A 22357-nucleotide genomic window follows, 5' to 3' on the forward strand; every position below is an offset into this window, starting at 1 on the left:
ACAAATGAACAATTGCAACGACCTGCAATATTCGGCGATACCGGCTAGAACTCTATTTAAGACACATTCGAATGGCAACTTATGGTGCTGTATCTGTCAATTTCCTTGATAAAATGAGTGACGTTTAGTAGCCGCATTACTGTCGGCAATACATATCAAAGACGATTGTTCTACAATATTCATTAAATATATTTATGTACCTAATGATAATTTTGATGAAATGACAAAAGGTGATGGAAACAGACCTACTTCGCGAAAACAGATATTTTATGTATGTACATACAAAGAAACATCCTTAGAACATCCTTAGTTCCGATTGTTATTTTAATACCCAGTTAGGTAATTCCTATATCTTATCCCTTGATAAAGTAGCTTCGTTTCCGACATCATGATTCAGAATTCAAGACCGAGATAAATTAATCTAATTAGTTTTCACAGTAATTTTATGACGAGTGACCCTTTGAAATGGGCTATCATTAAGAGGGGGCGTACAGCTTTGAAATTAGAAAGGAACAAAAGATACGGCGCAAACTTGCGAGCAACTTTAAATTTATTTTCATTACTATCGCGAACAAAAATTTGGCTGTTTAATACATTTTGGCTGCCTGACCTTGACATTTTCTATGGGAGAGTACTTAAATTTTTTTTTTGGGATTTCGGCGTTGGTCCCATAGTAAAAGTTGCTCAATATGAGCTGTCTAAATAAACATCCTGTATATCACTAGCTATTTTTGTACTAACATCATACTGCAATAAGGTACTATGAGAATAGTACTAGACCTCCTCCCTTGGACTCTCGCCATGTTTGTGATTGCTGTGGCAGAAGATGCCGCTCTGGTATTGGACTCTTCAGTCATCGCAGACGTTGCAATCAACCTCCCCGCAACACCTGATTTTACCCGACGCTGCAACAATCATCTGCTATAGATGTGGTGGCCAATTCTTCTTCTTCATACTGCAATGGTGTACAGCGTAACGACATAGTAATGAAAATAAATTTAAATTAGACATGTTTTCGTGATTTTTTCCTATCAAGCCTAGTTTAACCTTTTAATGTTTTGGTCAGAGTCTGCCCTTGCAAATATAATGTAGACTTCGTGTGAATTTTTCATAACGTATGAAAATCAATATAAAAATTACGATTGGTTAACAACTTGAAATAAATTATAACAAGAACTTGAGCAAAGTAAATTTTTAATAAAAATACTGGAAATGGAACAACAATGTATTGCATAATAAAATTATGTTACGTAAACATATATTATATTATATTATATTTAGGTAACTACTTACTAACTAATCATTATATAAAACAGATTAATTACAAATACATACATGTTACATCGTAGAGAATTCTACAAAACCTTTAGTTAGTACAAATATTGTCTTTGGGTTTTGAGTGTCACTAATTATTTTAACGGTAAACATACATTTATTAATTTATTTCAAAACGTCAATTTATAAAGCTTAATGCTAAGTAATTTAAGAATTTGGGTACAATCAGCATCAATTGTAGCAGATGAAACAACGCGCCAAAAGTATTTGCCACGCTGGAATGCTTTTACAACTATGACCGCGGCCGAGAAAAAGGTCCCGCTTTGTCGATTGCCACAAGGACAAGATTTGCTTGTATCTTTATACGAATATTACGAATAACCTGTCAAGGCGTCCTTATGGCAAGCGACAAAGTGGGATGTTTTGCCGACCGCGGTCACAAATATGGATATATCTCTACAGTTTGCGTTAAAAACTATCTGTCACAGTATACAGTACAGTATGTTCTACATATATACCTATCGCTTTTTGTTAATTTATTAGAGAATAGTATGAGTAGATAATTTTGACGCGTAGTCTGATGAGCTACTTTTGAGACAGACTGTACCTATGTGACTTAAAACTACCTTAATGACTTAAAACTATGTATATGATCAATTGATCACCTTAAGGTACAAAATGATGTAGGAAGCGTATCCTAATTGTAGTAACATGTCATCTGTCATTGTCAAATTGACTTTTTTGTTGAAAAAAAATTTACTTTGACACTGACAGATCGTATCCATAAAAAACGATATCACATTCATAGTCCGTTTTTACAATCAGAATACGCCTCTAGGTTCCATTCTTATACATTAATACAAAATCTTCTAATACCATCTCATCACTAATATAAAACAAAATATAGAAGTCAGCAATCGTTGGACTGAATAAATTAACCGACTTGGTATTGCATGGATCTCACACCTTTTTACGGTAGAAAAAATTGTTTTGTTTTTTACAAGTTATGTTTTTGATGGCATAATGTTTTCCAGTTAGTAGTTTCCTCGCATTGATGTGGTGAAAAATATCGTGCTTCACACCCGCGAAACATTCAACATTCCTCTTTTTGAACCTCTCGCTACGCACATGGTAATTTTGAAATCTTTAGCTTCCTCGAGTCTCAATCAACACGAGGAGTAAACAAAAACATTGCTGCCGTGTTAAACAAATAAATATTAACCGTTTGAAAACACATCATAACACTTTCCTTTCAAATTATCTGTTCTTCATATGTATTTACTTTACATAAAAGTAAAAATAATTACATTTTGAAATGAAATCTCATGTCAGCCTGAAATCCACTTCGGTATAATTCTTGTGTTGTGAGTTTCCTGTATGCTTGGTGTAATTAACTAGTTCACGTTCAAGCAAATATACTGCCACAAACACGCATTTCATAATGAATCGTGTCTCGTGTCTAAATATTTCCTTAGACATAGTGAAATATCGTAGAACTGATCACAGAATCCATCAGGATTTGTAAATAATACGTAATAGCGGAAACTTCTCATATGTATTAATTACTATATCTATAGGATATAGTAATTAATACATATGAGAAGTATTACTAATGAGTACGTAATAGACAACTATTACTTGTACAAAAGATACTCATAGACAGAAAATTCCAGCCACATAAATGTAATATCCAGGCATATTATGCAAATATGTGAATAAGGAAAGCGAATTGAAGATCTGAATAAGATAAGATGGGTAGTACAATAGGATATAGTAATTAATACATATGAGAACTATTACTAATAAGTACGTAATAGACAACTATTACTTGTACAAAAGATACTCATAGACAGAAAATTCCAGCCACATAAATGAAATATCCGGGCATATTATGCAAATATGTGAATAAGGAAAGCGAATTGAAGATCTGAATAAGATAAGATGGGTAGTACCTTTTGTCACGCGTCCAAGGCTCTTTATATTATTTACATAATTTACCAAGCCCAGATAAGTATAACGCTCAGTGAAACTAAAAATTAGAAACACGATATAATTATGCAAAACGGAGAATGTAGAATCTAGCAGCCCCAATGAACAGCAAGTCTTTATAAGCGGTCGTCGCGGACGCTGTCACCGTCGCGCGCGCCGGTTGGGTTCATCCTCACCATGTTGCCGTTGGTCGGGCTGGCCACTGCCGTGTCTTTTGAGAGCCCTGGTGACACAAACACGCCATTCAGTATTATAGTTTTTTTTAAATCATGGGCTTACATTTTACAAACTTATTAAATCTTTTCAACACATGCACTTGCTCAAAACGACGTTTTTAATCCACCGATTTTTGGCTCATAATTCTAGATATTAAACACGCGTGCTTTTTCATTATATTATCCGACTGAGTTAAGAAGGTTACCTGATTACCAATAATATGCATGGAAATGGAGCCTTCTTAATTTGGTCGAGTAATATTTTTTTTTAACCTACTATTAGATTTCAAATATTAGTTCAAAGAGGTTTTATTACACCAAACATAATTTATAGATTAAATTATCTATTAATGAATAAACATAACATTTTATCGATTTGATCTCCATCGATTGAACAGAAATACGAAAATATTACCTTTTTGCATTTTTTTAATTGGCTGTTTGTCGATTTCGTTCGCGCCTTTGCCTTGCGCGCGCATTGGAATCGTGCGTAAAAAAAATAACGCGCCAGCCATTTTCCGTATTTGTCATAAAATTGGAATAGTTTTTCATGTTTTTAGTTTATATACTGACGACAATGTCATTTTCAAGCATTGAAAATGAAAAACACATAAAATTGACGCTGCCAGTAATACTTGCTATAGTCTAATTATTTTACATAAAGAGACAATATGTCTTTTTGTTTAACTTTTAGAATATGAAGATACTTTTTACGCGTAGTCTGCAAATAGATTAATTTAATCTGATTAAATACAAAAAATTTAAACAGCAATAGAAATCTAAATAAACATAAAAGTCGAGAATACATATGAACTGGTGTAAAAAGGCCCAAAAAGAAAAGCACTCTTGTTGACTATACAATAATGTTATTAATTCAATAGAGGTACAAACTACAACTGTTATAAAAGCTTGACAATGTTTAGTACCGGCCAGACGTCATGTTTCTCGGAAAAATCTTAACACCGCGATCTAGGATTTTCAACACATGGTATAGCGACATCTAGCAGGCAATTTGACAACTAAAATTAACTTCTTGCAAATAAATTTAGGAAATATAGTCTGTCAAGCAAAGTCTGTCAGTAGCAATGTAAAGCAAACTGAAGTATGGCAACACTCACAGAGCAGTATTGCGCTAAGAAAAGCAGCAATGTACATCGAACCGAAACATATTTTTTTCCGATGAGCGCGCTCTTCGTACGTCAACTAAAATTGCCGCTCGCGGTTTATTGAAGCATTTGGAAATTGTTATTATTATGAGAGGGACTTCTCGGGGGAGCCTCACCCCTAGAGAACGCGTCCCCAGGTGGCGGATAGGGGAATGCTCGGCAGATATGCAGGGTAGGAGGGAAATCAAATACCTCCCGCGGACCAACAGGCCGGAGAAGGACACTTCGTTATCAAACCCCTGCATAGGGCTTCTTTGACGTATTCGGCGAGGCGAGGTCTGTGCAGCGCTGGGTGGTTGGGCTGGAGCACTCAGAAGGGTTGGTGGCGGAAGAGCCCTCTTGATGGGTCAACGGCAGCGCCCGCAACTTATAGTAAGATACAACCTTGGCGTCAGGTGACAACCGGCCGTAAAAACTAAATCAACCTTAATTCTCCTCGTCTAACATGATAAAAGGCAATACAAAGAATGTGAATACAGCTAGGGCGTACCCCGGAAGCGACGTCAGGGATGGAAATGCGAAAGATGCGACCAAAGAAGATTATACTAGGGCGTCCCCCGTAAGCGACGTACAAGACAAGATCAAAAATTCGCAATTCCGAATACAAGATCGACTAAGACTGGCCACGTGGAATCTGGGCACCCTCACGGGTAGAAGTCAAGAGCTAGCGAAAATACTGCAGGCACGGAATGTCAACATATGCTGTCTGCAGGAGACCAGGTGGAAGGGGTCGAAGTCAAGGGACCTAGGCCTTGGATACCAACTTCTTTACCACGGATCGACCAATACACGCAACGGAGTCGGCATCGTGCTCGATGAAAACCTCAAGCAGCGCATAATACACGTAGAGAGAAGAACCGACAGACTTATAGCAATCAAACTAGCTATGGACAACCAACCACCCTTAAATATAATCTCGGCATACGCGCCACAATCAGGTTGCACTAGTACCGAGAAAAAAGCATTCTGGGACGAGTTTGATGATCTTCTTAATACGATAGAGCCAGAGGAAATGAAGTACATTGCAGGAGACCTAAACGGACATGTCGGCGACTGCAGTACTACACACAAAGACATACACGGAGGATTTGGTTATGGAGCAAGCAATTTGGTTATGGAGAACAAATTTTGGAATTCTGTACAAGGCATAATCTGGCAATAGTTAATACTTTCTTTATCAAAAAACCTGAGCGTTTAATCACCTACAAGAGCGGAAACAAGCAATCCCAAATTGATTTCATTCTGACAAATAGAAAGCAACTTAATACATGTAGAGATTGTAAGGTAATACCGGGGGACTCCCTGACATCGCAACATAGAATCTTGGTCAGTTGTATAAGATTACCTAAACCCTTAAAATATACTTCAATAAAAACCCCAAAAATTAAATGGCACCTCTTAAATACTGAACAGGGAACCGAACTGATAGAAAGGGTGCAGGACATATTGATCGAAGATATGGAAAATGAAAGCAACTTTACAGCGGAAGACATGTGGTCTAGATTTGAGAATCAATGCCTGAAGGCAGCAGAAGAAATTTTGGGAACATCTAAAGGGAAACTAAACATCGACAAAGACCCTACATGGTGGAACAAAGAAGTGAAAGAATCCCTGAGAAGCAAAAAAGAGTGCTTCAAACAATGGCAGAATTCAGGATCAGACGAAGATCGCATGCTATATAAGGACGCTAAAAAGTTGGCCAAACGTACAGTAGCTAAGCAGAGACCAGATGCTAAGGAAAACTTCTACAAAAGATTGGAAACTGCTACAAATGATCGGGAAATCTTTAAGCTAGCAAAGCAACGACACACAACCGGCTTAGATATTAAAATAAACAAATATATCAAAGATGATAATGGACACCTACTAACCGATAATGAGAAGATTAATAACCGATGGCACCAATACTACCAACACCTACTGAACGAAGAATTTCCGAGCCAACCTTTGCAAGCCACAGCAAGAGTAGCCGGACCACTAATGAGCATTGGAATTAAAGAGGTAACAACTGCACTCAAGAAAATGAAAAACCATAAGGCCGTGGGACCAGATAGCATACCGGCAGATTTGTGGAAGCTCCTGGGACCAATAGCGGTAGAGTGGCTTACAAAGCTATTTAACGCCATACTTAAGTCCAGAAAAATTCCCAGTGCTTGGCGCCACAGCTACCTGATACCCTTTTTTAAGAATAAGGGGGATGTAAGTAGTTGCGCAAATTACAGAGGGGTCAAGCTTACATCCCATACACTTAAAATTTGGGAACGCGTACTCAATAACCGTCTGGTCGAACTAACAACCATATCTGACAATCAATGTGGATTCTCGCCGGGAAAATCCTCAATAGATGCAATACAAACATTAACAATACTTTTAGAAAAACACCGAACCAATAGAGAAGACCTCCATATTGTGTTTATCGATCTGGAAAAAGCGTTCGATAGAGTACCGCGAAAACTTGTCTGGCAGGCGATGAGAGCACAAGGAATACCGGAACACTATATCGAACTAGTGCAGGATATGTATGACGGTATCAGCACACAGGTGAGAAGTGCAGCAGGACTAAGCAAACCGTTCCAAGTTGGCGTTGGAGTGCATCAGGGATCGGCCCTCAGCCCGTACCTGTTTAACCTATCAATGGACTATCTCACAAAGGACATCCAATCCCCAATACCATGGTGCATGCTGTACGCGGATGATGTTGTTCTGGCAGATAAGTGTGCGAACAAACTACAGGCCACACTCCAACAATGGAAGCAAGCACTCGAGAACAATGGACTCCGGATCAGTCGCAGTAAGACCGAGTACATGAGATGCAGTTTCAATAATCAGACCACACCCAATACCAGCATATTCATAGATGGCCAGCCCTTGCCCAAAGTAAATCAGTTTAAATATCTGGGATCAATATTGTCGGAAGACGCCAAAATAGACTCGGACGTAACTCATAGAGTCAATGCAGCATGGCTAAGATGGAGAACTCTGTCAGGAGTGCTCTGCGACAACAGTATGCCAATCAAACTTAAGGGTAAAGTATATAAAACAGCGGTTAGACCAGCCATTCTATATGGTTCTGAGTGGCTGGCAGCGAAAAAGACCCACGAAAATATACTGCACGTAAACGAAATGAAAATACTGCGATGGTCGGCCGGCGTAACAAGGCTCGATAGGATACGCAACGAATACGTCAGAGGCTCCTTCAAAGTTGCACCCATAGGGGATAAGCTGGTGGAGAGACGAATGCGTTGGTTTGGCCATGTTATGAGAAGGGACGAAGAGTACCCAGTCAAAAAGGCCTTGGCTATCCCGGAAGAGAGAAGAGGAGGAGGGCGCCCGCTTGCTACGTGGTGGACAACCGTAACCAAAGATCTGGAACGGGCACAGCTGAACACAGAGACAACCCAGGACAGGTGGTCCTGGCGCCTAAGGACGAGGAGAGCCGACCCCAAATGAAGGGATAAGGCAAGGAAGAAGAAGATTATTATGAGAGGGACAATTTAAACTGGAGTAAAAACGATGTCAATCAATACGATAAACGAGATCAAAAAATACCTATTTGCAATCGGACTATGCTGGAGAAAATAATGTTTGAATCAAATCATTGCTTCCGCAGGTAGCTGGATTTTAATATATTATCAGATTTCTCGGTTGGAATTCAATATTAAAGATATATCACGATAAAATGCAATACAAATGCTCCTTTATGCAACCTTCAAAAGCTAATTAGACATATTTAGGTAGGTACAATCGAAAAATATATCAATAAGTAGATTGAATTAAAATAAAGGTTTGTATGCTTAGTAAAAGGTGGACGCGAAAGGCGAGCGCTCGCATTCTTAACCTTTGGTATGCTTAGGAGCAGATCTGCTACATATATATTCAACTTAAACATGAAGATGTCATAGCTAAATAAATGTAAAGGTTAAGGCATTTGCACTTGAGTACTTTTTACCTGTTAGTAGGTACCTATACTACTGAATTTAACTAGAATAAAACAATCCATTGTTTTATTTAGGTAAATATTAAAACCTAGGTACCTGCATAGTAACCCCTGAGCCATCACTGGCAGCGGTAGCCCTGGTAGGGTATCACTGTAACTATTCTTGTCACAATTGCAGGGCTTAATAAATATCAAATATCTGGACTATTTACACCATTTTGATTTGAGTGCTGGTTCATGTTTAAATTATGATTATTTTACCAGATTTCCTCGCATGTTTGGAGAAAAGCACTATTATATGCCTCGGCAGGAACAGCAATTCGTGGATTCGTCTACTTTGACAAAATCGAAAATCATCATGGATATATACAGTGGTGTTACTATAACTAGCTTAAATCTAAAATAGGCTACCAAGCCTTGTGTTTTTTCCATTTTGTCTACGGAACTTTTTTTCTGAATTAGTGATATAAATATATATAATAACGCCAACAGAAATAGTAGGGTTGGGCAAGTATCGGCATTTTTTACTCGATTATCGGAATATGTCGCTGAGTAAAAAACAGTCTAATTAATTTTTTATTTTATTTTAAAGGACTATCGATCGTCAGTAAGGGTTGAAAGATAATTGATCGGTTAATAATACAACAGTCGAATATTATTCGGAACATCTGTCGAAATCAATTAATCGTCTGCATCTGCTGCGATGATCGTAGTAAATAATAATTATTCGTTTATTTTAGTATTATCGATTTTGTACCAATATTCGAGAGATTCGATATTTTTCAATCGATGCTTAGTCTGTTTTATTTATGCTCGATATATCGCTCGATAATCGATGGGTAATAAAGTAACTGTTCAAATACAAAAAACAACTAGACGATAATCAATCGTTTGAACCCCTAAACGAAAGAACGATCGATTATCGATCATCAATTGATCGATTGATCGACGACGGTTAGCTTATAGAACAACTAGAATTAGTTTGGGCTAATAATTTGTCTAAAAATATATCGTTATGTTTTTAGTTATCAACATACTGGGACCTTAGGCACTAAACTTTAAAAGCCCAAAAAGGGTGTTTGAATCGAGCAATTAAGCGTCGCAATGGTCACAGATTCTTTAGAGTTGGTCAGTTGTATCAATTCTTGCCAAATACCGATTTTCGTTAAGTTTCGTCAGTTTTTCACTAATCTGCCACGGAATGTAGAATCGACAAAGTGGGACGTTTTACTAAACTTTGACATAAACATCCTCTATAAGAGTAAAAATACTGGATTGTATTCAATTGAGCTACTCATTTTGTAACGTAGAAAATTGTATACACACAGATAGAGACAAATGGAAGTGTACAAAAGCGTGTAAAAAGAATCTATGAAATGTTTGAGAACAATGGTACTCAAACATTTTATAAAAGCATTTTAAGCAATGGCTTTCTTCTAAGTAAATGAGGGTTGATAAAACAACTCGGCACATAACATTTTTGCAACTAAGTGTGATATGGATGCCAAAAAAGCGGTGTTAGAAAATGTGTGACTTGATCAAAGATAACGCTTAGTTTTATAGATAACTGAATTATCCAGACGTATCCCAGATCCGTACTTATCCCAACAACTTATTTATCGTTTATAATGAAATGGAGCAGAATTTTCCAAGCCGCATAGTAACTTTTTGCAGGTTTCTCTGGGCTCAACTACTTTACTTTGTCTTAGGGCACAATGAGGAAACGACAATGACACCACTAAATTATTCGTTTTGCGTCAGCAGCGCAATATTCAAGACATTCAAGTCCCCTTGGCTGCGTTACAGTTTAAAATAAAAATACACAGTGTTTTTTTTTTTAAATCTGTTAATTTCTAGGGTGCATTCCTGAGCTTAAGTTTAATAACTTTGTCAAAGAAATCGGTATTCTAATTAACTTCATTTTGGAGATAATCAATGATCCATTTTCAGGCCCCTACGAGCCTTAGGGCCTGTTTACATATTGATTAGTGCTAAGTAAGAGTTTATACATTTGCTCAGACGATCGATATTCGAAATATCTTTGATATGTCATACATAGTTTTCAATTGTTCGGTGGATTTAAATATAATGTCCGTGTGTGCAAAAATGCATTTAGTGTCCTTAAATTTTCTTAGCCATACCCCAAAGTTAATAGAGTTTAAAAAAACACCGCGTATGTACACGGATCGTAAAAAAATCTTCCTAACTTTTTAAACAGTCCAATTACACCAATGGACTTGTGTCCAATCTTTTATTTTATTATTGTTTGTTTAAAATTATCAATATTATCATGCAAACCGAAGACTGGAATCGGTTTATAAAATACCAGTAAATATCTTATTTTTACGGTTTACTTCAAGCCTCCAAATTTTTATAAGAACAGGAACGTTTTAAGAAGTTTATTTTAACCTAAAAAAACCGGTTTAATCGACGAGCGATGAAACGGCCGGCCGGCCTGTTGGTGTGCCACGTAAACATAGACGAAACCGGTGTTATTTGCTCTAAACCGGTTAATTTTACAAGAACTGTTCTCATAAAATCCGGTTTAAAATAAGGGTTTTTCGAGCGAAAGCGACATTAAAGAATTAAGAAAATGTTGCTTGACAAAGTCTTAAAGACAATAATATTGTGTGCCCTTACAGGGTGTCATCTACCTACCGTTTATGCTTGTAACACCTTACTGTATTATGAACATGACTACAATGAAATAAAGAATAAAAGGTTTTGCGCGAAGTACATGATACCGGTTTAGAAATGTACCTAACCCGTTTCCGAACCTTGTGAAGACTGCTACGTCCCAATTAGTAAGACCCCTCTTTTTGAAAGCTTTTGTGGATTTTTATTTTACAGCACAGAAACATGTTTTGAGTTGAGTAGAACTTAGTAGATAACTACTGAAAGAAAACAGTAAACCATAAAAGCTTACATTATAATTGTTGTTTTTTTTTTGTCGACCATTATAGGATCGTTTTAAATTTTACCTTATGTGAAAGGACACATTATGATCACGCAATTCAAGATTGCAATGTTCTTAACTTTTTAATTGTTGACTTATCATAAACTATGCACTTTGCAACGTAATTTGTAATTTTCAAATAAAACAATGTTAAATAACGAAATACAAGGTTCCACAAAAGCTGTTAAAAAGGCAAATAATGACATACGTACCGTGTGGAGTAACCGACCGGGACAGGTTGCTCCGTCGGGGCGAGTGTCATACGCGGCTGAAGAATGAAGCTTCGCGAAAGTGCCTCTGGCTGACTGTAACAAAGCTTGCATAAATGATCCCACGAGAAAATCACATTGGTACAAGAAACACAACGTTTTAAGAGGTAAAATGTTAAATTAATATAATATCCGATATATAGTTAAGGTTTTGAACGTGTACCTATTTTATTAAAACGCTTGAGACATAGGGTAGGTACGATGTTGTGTTGTTGTTCTAACTAGATATATACAAAAGAAGATTCAGGCCTTGCTAAATAAAAACACAAAACAATTTAAAGGTAGTTAATAGTATTTTATACAATCGTGATATAATAGAGAGCTTTCAGTCGAAAGCTTGATTATTATATCACTATTGTATACAATACTTTTTCTACGAGTGAATAAAAATAATACTTTAAACTAATAAAATCATACAGGTAAAGAAGCCAAAAGTATACAGCTATTTAAGATACGCGAGTAGCCGCAATACCTTCATTATGAAGATAACTGGTAGTAGGAAGCGCGTACAAGTATGATACTCGTACGCGCCCCGGCCGCCCGGACCGCGGACCCGGCACCCGGCTCATGAGGCCCTGGTACTTGCTCCTTGCTAAATTCAATTTTTAGACAGGTTTTTTTCTCAATTTTGGCCACCGTAGCCTATGGAGACTAACAAGCAATGGTAAGCGGTTTTCGTAGTCTATGGATGTTGCTATATTAAGGGTGTCACATGTGCGTTTATGACTTATGAAGCAACAGTTTCTATTATACAACCTAAAATAAATAATTAATTTGAACTATCGTTTTGTTTCGTCCTCTTGACCGCGGCGAGCTGTGATTGGTCCATTTCATTATAGTTGACTAAACCGTTTCGAAATGAATATTATAGTTGAGTTGGGAGGCCATACATGAAAAGTACCCAATTACAGTTTGGTACCTATACGAAATCTTAATTCAACTATTACAGTCGACGAGTAGAAAAAAGTAATTAAGTAGTACCTACAGAAGAAAAAATGCGACTAAATACACATGGCACAAAATACGACACTTTCATCAGGGAAAAATTCTCGAAACGTAAGTTTATTTACTTGCCCATAAAAAATTGAACGACGGAAATGATTTACTGTCAAGCTCGTATTACGAAATGCTCCTTTATCTACCTACGAAAAAATGACAGATTGTGTTTTATGCGCGGTGCTAATAATACATTAAATCGTAATGGTTTATATTTTATGCTGAAATGTATACATAAAAAATTCCCATGAAATCCGTATATTAAAAAAGGAAGCTAATAAAATTAATACCTCTTGCAGACGACTTTATTTAATCGTGTTAGTGGAGTGGGTTGAATAGTCCATCAAATCAGCTCATACAAACTTTGTTCACGCGTTGATAGGATTTGTTACTAACATTGTTTGATGGGTGTATGAAAATGAACAATATCGACGCAAGAATATTACATTATTGAAAAGGCTAGGAGTTTGCTATATATATGGACGAATTTGAGTTTAGAGCCGTGACCGTCGAAGATACGAGTCCATCTACAAGTTGTAACAAAAATAGTGGAGATCCATTTAAGGACATATTCGGTATCGTGTTATGATTAGGAAAAAGTAAAAGGTAAAAATTTTCATGCGAAAAAAAAAAAACATTTTCTATGAGTCAAGTCGTTCAAGCCCAAACAAAGACCAAACATTTTTCGGGTCAAAACAATTTTTGTTCTACATATCAGAACACGATACCGAATATGCCCTTAAACAAATTCCCACTATTTTTGTTACATCTTGTATAGCGCTTACAACCGAAGCATTACATAAAACTCTTAACGACTACTACGGGGAAATAAATTACCCGTACAGTTTTTATTTTATATTTTACATTAAATATTTTTTCTACTCCCGTACTTTTATTTGTCATTTAAAGGGTCGTGCAGACACCTTTAAAACCCTACCTTATAGTTGTCAAGACAAGTCTTTAGTTTATTCCCCAAAAACGCGTTTGTGCATACACGCAGTGTCTTTTTGGCACTTTTCGATACTTCGTGTAATGACCACTTAAAGAATATTGTATGAAATACATTGTTGCCAACCTTATTTTAAATGTCATCTTTGACAAATAAGTGAACCATAGAAGTTTTTTTTTTTTAATTTTATTCATTCATTTTCCCGCCCGTACCCTATTAAATTCTTTGTTACTTCTTGAATGTGGTTATTGTGGTTGTCGAATAAAATCTTAACTTTTGTGTGAAATAACAGTGTGTCTTTCAAGTTAAAATGGATGGTTAGTGTCTACGCCTGAAGAAATATCAGCCCAAGAAGGCCCAAGAAGTCACTAAAAATGTTCTGCCTTCAAAATCGCGAGAGATGAAATGAAAAATATTTGTTTAATTTACAATTTTATTTCTAAGTAAGTGCTTGGTCGTAGAAAAAGTATTGTATGCAACGTTGTTTAACTGAGTCAAAAAATACTCGTGGCGTCTCTATTAAGAGGAATTCCTAGTTGCGATTTTTCCATACAAACGCTCTCGACTGATTCCTCCCTGGATTTTTAACCTAGAGCAGTGATTTTTTCAAATAAGATTAATATCATCAATATCTGTGCCGCTATGTTTTGCTTTTTTGGATTATTTTATTTTGAAGAAAGATACAGCGCCTCGAAAATCGCAAAAACGGCTCAATTGAATTGGCTGTAAAAAAAGGCACAGTATACAAATATGACAAAAAATATACAAAAAATCAAAACATAGCGGCATAGATTATTTCTTCCTCTTGCAATTTCCAAAATTTCATAATGTTTAGTTGCGTTTTGGAGGAGGAAACAGTCGAGAGCGAAACCTCGATTTTTGAGTTTTTTGCGAGTGAATTTCGGTCCGAGCTGCAGTTGTCCTTATCGCACGAATTGGAGGCGGAGATAGTTCCTAAATATACATACACAGAAGGAATAGTGATGGGCATAACATCCTTATTAGGGATTGCAGAACCGGTACTGTTTTAAAGAACCGGGATTTCCCGGTACTTTCGGAACTGGTCTAATTATTTCATTATTTTAAATAAAACGACAGCATTTTGCGATTTGACCACCTTTCGTATTATAATTTAATAATCACATTTTCTTTTATTACGTAGTAGGCAATTTTTTTTTAGAAATATAGTATTTTACATTGCTCACACTTGTGCGTCACAAGTAAAAGATAACTACTTTGATGTTTGCCACTAGATAGCAAATTTAATGAAATTACATTGACGAGGGGATTTATATATAAGTATCGCAGTCGTATTGTATAATCCGCCGTATTACATTACGGCTAGCCGATATCAAAATAAGGGCTATTTTGAAATGCGGCGGTTCAACGATTAAGGTATGTTGGGTAAATACCGGATGCGGGTGAAGAACGTAGGACATTCATTTCCCCCTAATTTGGCTTTATTTTTTAATGTTGGCAACATTGTGTAAGACGCCATTTCATTGCGCCTCGACTGTCAGTGTCCCCGCGTCGCTCAGGGAGTCGGGCTTGTGCTATGTGCAATCACAGAGAGCAAGGTAAATTTCGCGAATTCTTCCTTCTATCCGATCTTCGCTCTGTAATTTATTTTGCGTATTGTGATGAAACTGTGTTTGTTTTTGTAATTGTGTTAACAGACCTAGCACTGCTGTAGACCGATATCCGATCTTGACCCTTCCAGGTAAAGATCGCACCAGAAACAATCAGATCTTTACCTATTTAAAAAACAGCAGTGATTATCAAACTTTAAATTTTCTTCAATTTACCTACTGACCTTAATTATCACATTTATTGTTTTCTTGATCACACTTTCGGACCATTATTTTTATCCAGTACCACTACTAGCGCGACGGTTACTGACAATGTAATTTTTTTAATTTCCGTAACCCAAAGGTTGCCTTTTAGCGATAAGACCGCATGTTGTTTATCTGTGCTTATGTGTATGTTTTCTTTTATTGAGGTGTGCAATAAAGAGTATTTATATTGTATAGGGATGATGATACATGTTGAAATTTATAACAAAATCGAGTAAAATAGATAGCAAATGAGCAATTTTTCGCAATAAAGTACCTACACATACGGATGCATATATAAATGTGCACGCATACATACATTGCTAGTTTCGGATACAAAATAGAGATAGGGCTTCGAAATTAGTTTCCTTAAAATGCTTCAAGAGGGTTCTCTTTTCCTATATATGTACTTTACTCTTTACATACGATCCTTACATTTTATCAAAAAAAAAAAGATTGTATATCAACTATATATACATAATTGCAAAATTAAACCAACAAAATCGCAATTTTAATTATTTTCCATACTTCAAGATGGGCTCTCAGTGACCTTGACCTTTTTAAAGAACTACTTAGTCTTTTTGATTTCTAAGTTTGATTCTTATTTTTTGGCGACCTTCATTAAAAATGACTGGGCACGATTATTTTTTATTTTGATTTTTGTCCCTCCTACTTAAGTACTTAATATCTTCCAGTACATTCCATTCAATAAACAATACATTTACACTTTCCCTAAACCTGTACAGTTCACGAAATCTTAAATTGTCAAAACTTCGCAACGTATCTATTATTTTAGTGTTTTTTTTTATTACTTCGGGTAAACCTTACAATAAGAGGTTTCTTAGCACATTGTTTACTTATCAAATTGCCTTATGACATAGGTATCAAAGTTTAAGAGCCACAATTTTGCCAATTTTTGTATCAGGGTTAAGATCGGATACAAAAGGGTAGACACCGGACCTATTTCTTTGTGATACCTTATTCTCTTTCCATTAGAAGCAACTTTTTTTCACCATCCAATGTTCTCCCTTGATGGCAAAACACTCGTTACTCTAAAAAAAAGTATGTCTCATCTTTACACAGGTACAAAACTAAAACCGTTCTATATTGAAGATTACCAAAATTCAGGCCGAATCTACGGTTATTATTTAACGATTCGCTACGTACTTCAAGAATCTGTCACGTGTTGAGATCTCGAAAAAACATTTTTTCACGAGTTCTCTCAATTGGTCCCAAAATTGTCCGGCATTATCCCAACATACTTTACCCAGATTGTCATATATATACGTTCTTCAATAAGGCGGCCCAAGTTTAGCCCCATCGTACTACAAGTTAAATAGATTGTAGTCTAACCATAGGTATATTTATACCTACTTACAAAATTTCACAACACACCATGATCACTCCCAACTTACTGATACGGATAGGTACAGTAAAGTGTAAAAATATGGGTGTACACATCTTACTCAAAAATATGTCCCATAGCATCTTATTCCAGTGTAATAAGAGCGTAGTACCATATTTATGAGACGATTCTTTCGATACATATTTTTGCACTTGACTGTACGACGACAACCGAAGCTGAGACATCATTATTTTTTGCAGTTTTTACCTATATGGTAATTAATATCATTCAATCAATCAATCATTTATTATTTCGTCATCATAGGTGTAAAATACATTTAGTACAGGTGATAGGGTGTTTGGTATTAGGGTGTAATAGATACAGTATAATATAAAAATGAAAAACAATATTACGTGGTAACAACAAAAACAACTTGCGTCGGGCAGCGCAGAATAAATTCCGTCTGGCTCGCGGGCGATGTCGACGGAACGGCGCGCAATGAGCGAGCGCACGAGTCTCGCGTCTGTGTGCGCGCACTCACACTTAGATAGCTCCGGCTCCCGCCCACCGCAGCGCGACAGAAACATAGCTTCAAAAATTCGAGATTTGAAAAGTTGCTCAGCTAGGAATTGCTCTTCTTCGCCTCAAATTGTTACTCACGCCACTCGCCTTTTTTGACCTCTCTTAAACAACGGTTGCATAAAATACTATCGTGTATCTGCCTTCAGCACTAACGACCAACTTTACGGTCATTTGGTTGAATTAGGCACAAGCTTGCATGAATTAACATTAATACCATTGTCCTTTAACAATTATATTTGATATATACGATCTTATTTAAAAAGAATTAAAAGGGAAACCACACACACATATAAATAATACACACACATAAAACACACACACACACACACACACACACACACACACACACACACACACACACACACACACACACACACACACACACACACACACACACACACACACACACACACACACACACACACACACACACACACACACACACATACATACATACATACAAACATACATACATATAAATAATACGTAATGTTGGACCCGATTTCTTTGTGCGCGGATTAGTTGAGTTTAAAATCGACCCATCAGCGTGTTGAAGCGTTTTAAAACATCGTTTAGGTGTGTAGACCTATTCAACGGCCACATTTCTGAGAAGTGGCGTGAAAATAATGAGATAAACCCGTCTGGGCGACCATATCGGACTGGTCGCAGGCTTAATTTTCTATTTCGTCACACCCGAAGCGTATAACACGTGTCTGGATGAAGGAGCATGTGACTCGTTATACTATCCCCAGCTTTGAATTTCATTTCACGCCCCGCAGATGCCGAACGAAATTAACCCTAATATATTTGGGCAATAAAAGTAAAAATCTTACTTATATTATAGGCTTTTAAAGGGTGAAAGTATTTGCGTATGTTAAGAATATCGATTGTTGTTGTGTAATCTTGGAAGTGTTCTTGTAACTTATTTAGTTGGTAAATAATTGGAACGAAATAAAGTTAAGCTGTCTCATACAAGCTAACTAAATCAAATCTGATGATAAAGTTCTAAAGTAATCATAAATATAAATTTTGTAATAAATAAACCTTGTTTTGTCTTTGAACTTGACTAAGTAGTAGTCCGTGATGTTATTAAGACACTAGAGAAAAGCTTTAAAGCTTATTTTTAACCACGACGGAACGGAGACGTGAGATGGCAGCCCCCGACAGATTTTCTTGGTCTTTTTATTAAGTTCATAGCATAAATTCTTTAAGTAGGAGGTTTCAGCATTATTTTATCCATTTTCAACTACGTTTTAACCGTCGTGGGTTTTTCAAAATTTTCAATTTTGCGTTTATTAAAGTTAAATATTCCATACGTAACAGCAAGGATTTTTTCTCGCAAGTCTTAAATATATTTTTTTTTAATGAATCTGTTCACATATCGATATAATAAAACCAAAATTCAATCCACTTTATATTTATTTAATATTTTACCAGTGTTAACTACTTGAAGAATAAACTCCCGGAAAGATTAGCTAGGTATATAAAAAAAAACTAATTTCTTCGTAGACCAACAATTTGTTTTAAATATATTATTTTTTAGTTTTAGAGAAGTTTAATTAATTTGAATAAATCCATACTTTATCTACTTTTATTGAACATTAAAAAGCTTCTGGTGGTAAACTACTGAGATTTTAGTCCACAGTTTTTCTCAATAATAGTAACCTATGAAAATTTCATAGTTAATATGTTAACTTGGTGTTAATAGCTAAAAATAAGAAAGTTGAAACAATGAATGCTGTAATATAAATAGGTACTTACGAATATACTGTAAATACCTAATATTAGTCTGACAGACATTCATACTAACCAGAATTAACTTTATACCATTATATATTATATCACTCAGGAAACTAGTGAATGGTTGTAAACCTAATATTACACGCGAATATCGGATTAATCATTACAGAAATTTCGTGGTTCTATGAAATAGATTTATTTATGCCTAACATAGACTCCCAAACTTAGCCGAGCTAGCCGTACCTACAACACCGAGCATACAAGCCGAGTACTTCATGAGTGACAACAAAGAAATGAATTTTAGCTAGGATCATTTTAAACCAGTATCATATGATGCGGCATAAACATTGAAAAATATTCCTGCCTAATAGGAAAAAAGGCTCAAGTATGCAAAGCCTTTACAAGTATACACTTGCCAATTTAGAGTGTTTACCAAATGTGTAGGTATATTAAGGTTAGATAGAAGTCGGGTAACTAAAGGTAACCAGGCGATGTATGCCGTGTTCTTTTGAACCCTATTAATTTTAAGGGTACATTCCTTTATAATAATTAATTCCCTATAAAACTACAACTCGCTCTATTTACTTTGTATCTTCTTAGCAATATCATTTCTTAGCAATAAAAACTGATACCAGACATAGATATAATATGTTACTTAAATGTACATGTCAAGTTTCATGTAATTTTAGCATGTCGTTGTAAAACGAGAGCGTAACTTCGGTTGGTATGGGAACACCTTATTGGCGGCCGGTTCGTGAGACTCTTAACTTCGCTCCATTTTAATAAAAAAAATCCTTATTTAGTTTTTCAACTTCTGTCAGCTCCCTCCGATTAATTGTGGATACCGTAAATTAAACCAGAATCTATTAAAAATAGCATTAGCTACCCACTCAGACCGGTATACATTCAAACTTGCAAACATTCTCTATTATATAGATTCTGCCGGTTTTAATATACAGTCAAGTGTATATACGTTGCTCAAAAATATGTCCTATAGCTCTAACGTCGGCGAATTAAGATCCATCTCTTCTTCTCTTCTTCTTTATTTTTGCGTTATCCCATTTATTTAGGGGTCGGTTCTCCTCGCTCTCATGCGCCAAGACTGCCTGTCCTGGGTTGTTGTTGTTGACATTTGGACTCGCTCCAAATCCTTGGAGCAATTAAGATCCATGGGGCATATTTTTGAGTAAGTTGCGTGGATCCATATTTTTACACTTGACTGTACCACTCTACCCGTGTCTCTATCTGTGTCTATTTAGGTACACTAAATGTGACATTTTGATTACGATGTGCGGGACACGAGCAATATTACCGTCAATTATTTACCATGATAAATGCGTGTCGTTGCCGCATTGCTATCGCAATATTCGCAATTAGAACGTCCAACTCCGTCACTCATTTTATAAAGATACTGACAGCGACATCGCCCGTTTCCCGCTGCTGCAGTCTCAATCGGAACGCGACCTTAAGAAAGGGTTCGACAAAGTATACCTAATTTGAAGTTTATCAAGTAGTTTCATGCACCAAAAGAGATTCCATTAAGTAAGTAAGTTTCGAGAATATTCGGAGTTGCGCTGCACCTTCAATAACAAACTTGATACTAACAACTTCTACAGATTTAGGTTTGCTCAGGTTATATAATAATTATTAAGATACATTTTGAGCAACTTGTGGAGGAAAATTTTAATTAAACCTAGAAATCACTGTTTTATTTGTTAGTTATCAAACACAAGAAAGTTATTAAATCTGATAGTGGTGAATGTACATCTAGTTTTGAATTGTATATACCTACGTATTACAATAAAAGCAAATATTTTTTATGAATTAACCTATACATACATGTATATGATTTTCGAATTTAATTTCAAGATATTCCTTATTCAAGTAGGCGCGGCAACAAAAACTTTCGAATAGTTATTACAAATATATCAACTTACCAGAGTAATTTATTGAATGATAACTATTTTTTTTTTAATATTAATAATAAGACATTAAGAATATGATCGTTAAACATAAAAAATACTAGTCTTGAATTTAGAATAAAATATAAATGTAAAAAAAAACAGCATAAAAAATATTTACATTGAAATATCAATTTCATAATTATTAAAAGAACTACTTATATCTAACATAACATAAAATATATCTTAAATTTATTTGATGTCGAATATTTTTAATTAATTATGTATATTTAGAAAATCTGCATAGTGACAAATTCAACTTGTCACTAAATAAAAAAGGTAGTCCTTAAAGGACACGACACGATATATAAATATTTAATCTGATATCTGGGTCTCGCTGGGGTTAGTAGAGAGAAAAACGATTAAATCTTTATAATTAACAGATCAAAGCTGGGATTGATACAATAAAGTAGCCCTTTTACGGCGAGTACACTCCAGGGAAGAGGGTTATACTACGCCTACTGAAACTATAATTAGTTTACATTTTGGAAACTATTTTAACAATGATGGAAATCTGCAAAAACTACATACTAGGTAACCAATTTTTCAAAAAATTAAGTACTTATAAGGCCCAACGTCCTATTTATTTGGATAAAATAAAGGCGAATTCAGAGAGATTAGTTAATCATACTAAGCAATATTTCGTAGTCAAGTAAGAATGTGGCCAATGTATATTAACGCATTGCTATTATTTTTCTACGTTTGATATCGTTTAATTTTAATTAAGGGTATCTCTGGAACAATAAGTATTGTTATAACTAGTGAATAAATGGGACTAATCCCAACGAGGTTTTGTGTGTCAGTTTCATATCTCATTTTATTTTGTGTCCAAGCTGAAAATTATGGGGTAGTATCAGATAAATACATACCATATGTTTTATTTCCGTAAGTGTATGTACATGTTTTAGATCGATACCCAAGCAAGTTCACTGGTCAATTTGTGTTTTAACTTTAAAAGGCTAAATTACTCCGTGTCTTGCCTGGCTATTCACTGTGTATATTGAAAATTCCGACCAAAAACGGACATTAATATTACTAATTAAACCTTAAACTAGATGATATTTACTATCACTGAGAATATTTAAGATATTCACTTCTTTGTGGTAAATAACTCGTGATCGATGTTTAAATTTTGTGTGAGCACG

General features: G+C 35.7%; 1 protein-coding gene across 3 annotated transcripts in view; it reads right to left on the reverse strand.

The window, feature by feature from the left end:
- Positions 1 to 1273: 1273 nt before the first annotated feature.
- Positions 1274 to 22357, reverse strand: part of LOC133516056 (tachykinin-like peptides receptor 86C) — a 74625-nt gene continuing 53541 nt past the window's right edge. For all 3 annotated transcript variants that reach the window (XM_061848773.1, XM_061848772.1, XM_061848771.1), the window contains exons 10-11: positions 11751 to 11843; positions 1274 to 3487 (exon numbers count right to left, since the gene is read on the reverse strand). In XM_061848773.1, coding sequence (XP_061704757.1) covers positions 11797 to 11843 — 47 coding nt within the window. In that variant the 3' untranslated portion in view covers positions 1274 to 3487; positions 11751 to 11796. The remainder of the gene's footprint in view (positions 3488 to 11750; positions 11844 to 22357) is intronic.

Source organism: Cydia pomonella, chromosome 3 (genome assembly GCF_033807575.1).
Source record: "Cydia pomonella isolate Wapato2018A chromosome 3, ilCydPomo1, whole genome shotgun sequence".
Classification (NCBI taxonomy): domain Eukaryota; kingdom Metazoa; phylum Arthropoda; class Insecta; order Lepidoptera; family Tortricidae; genus Cydia; species Cydia pomonella.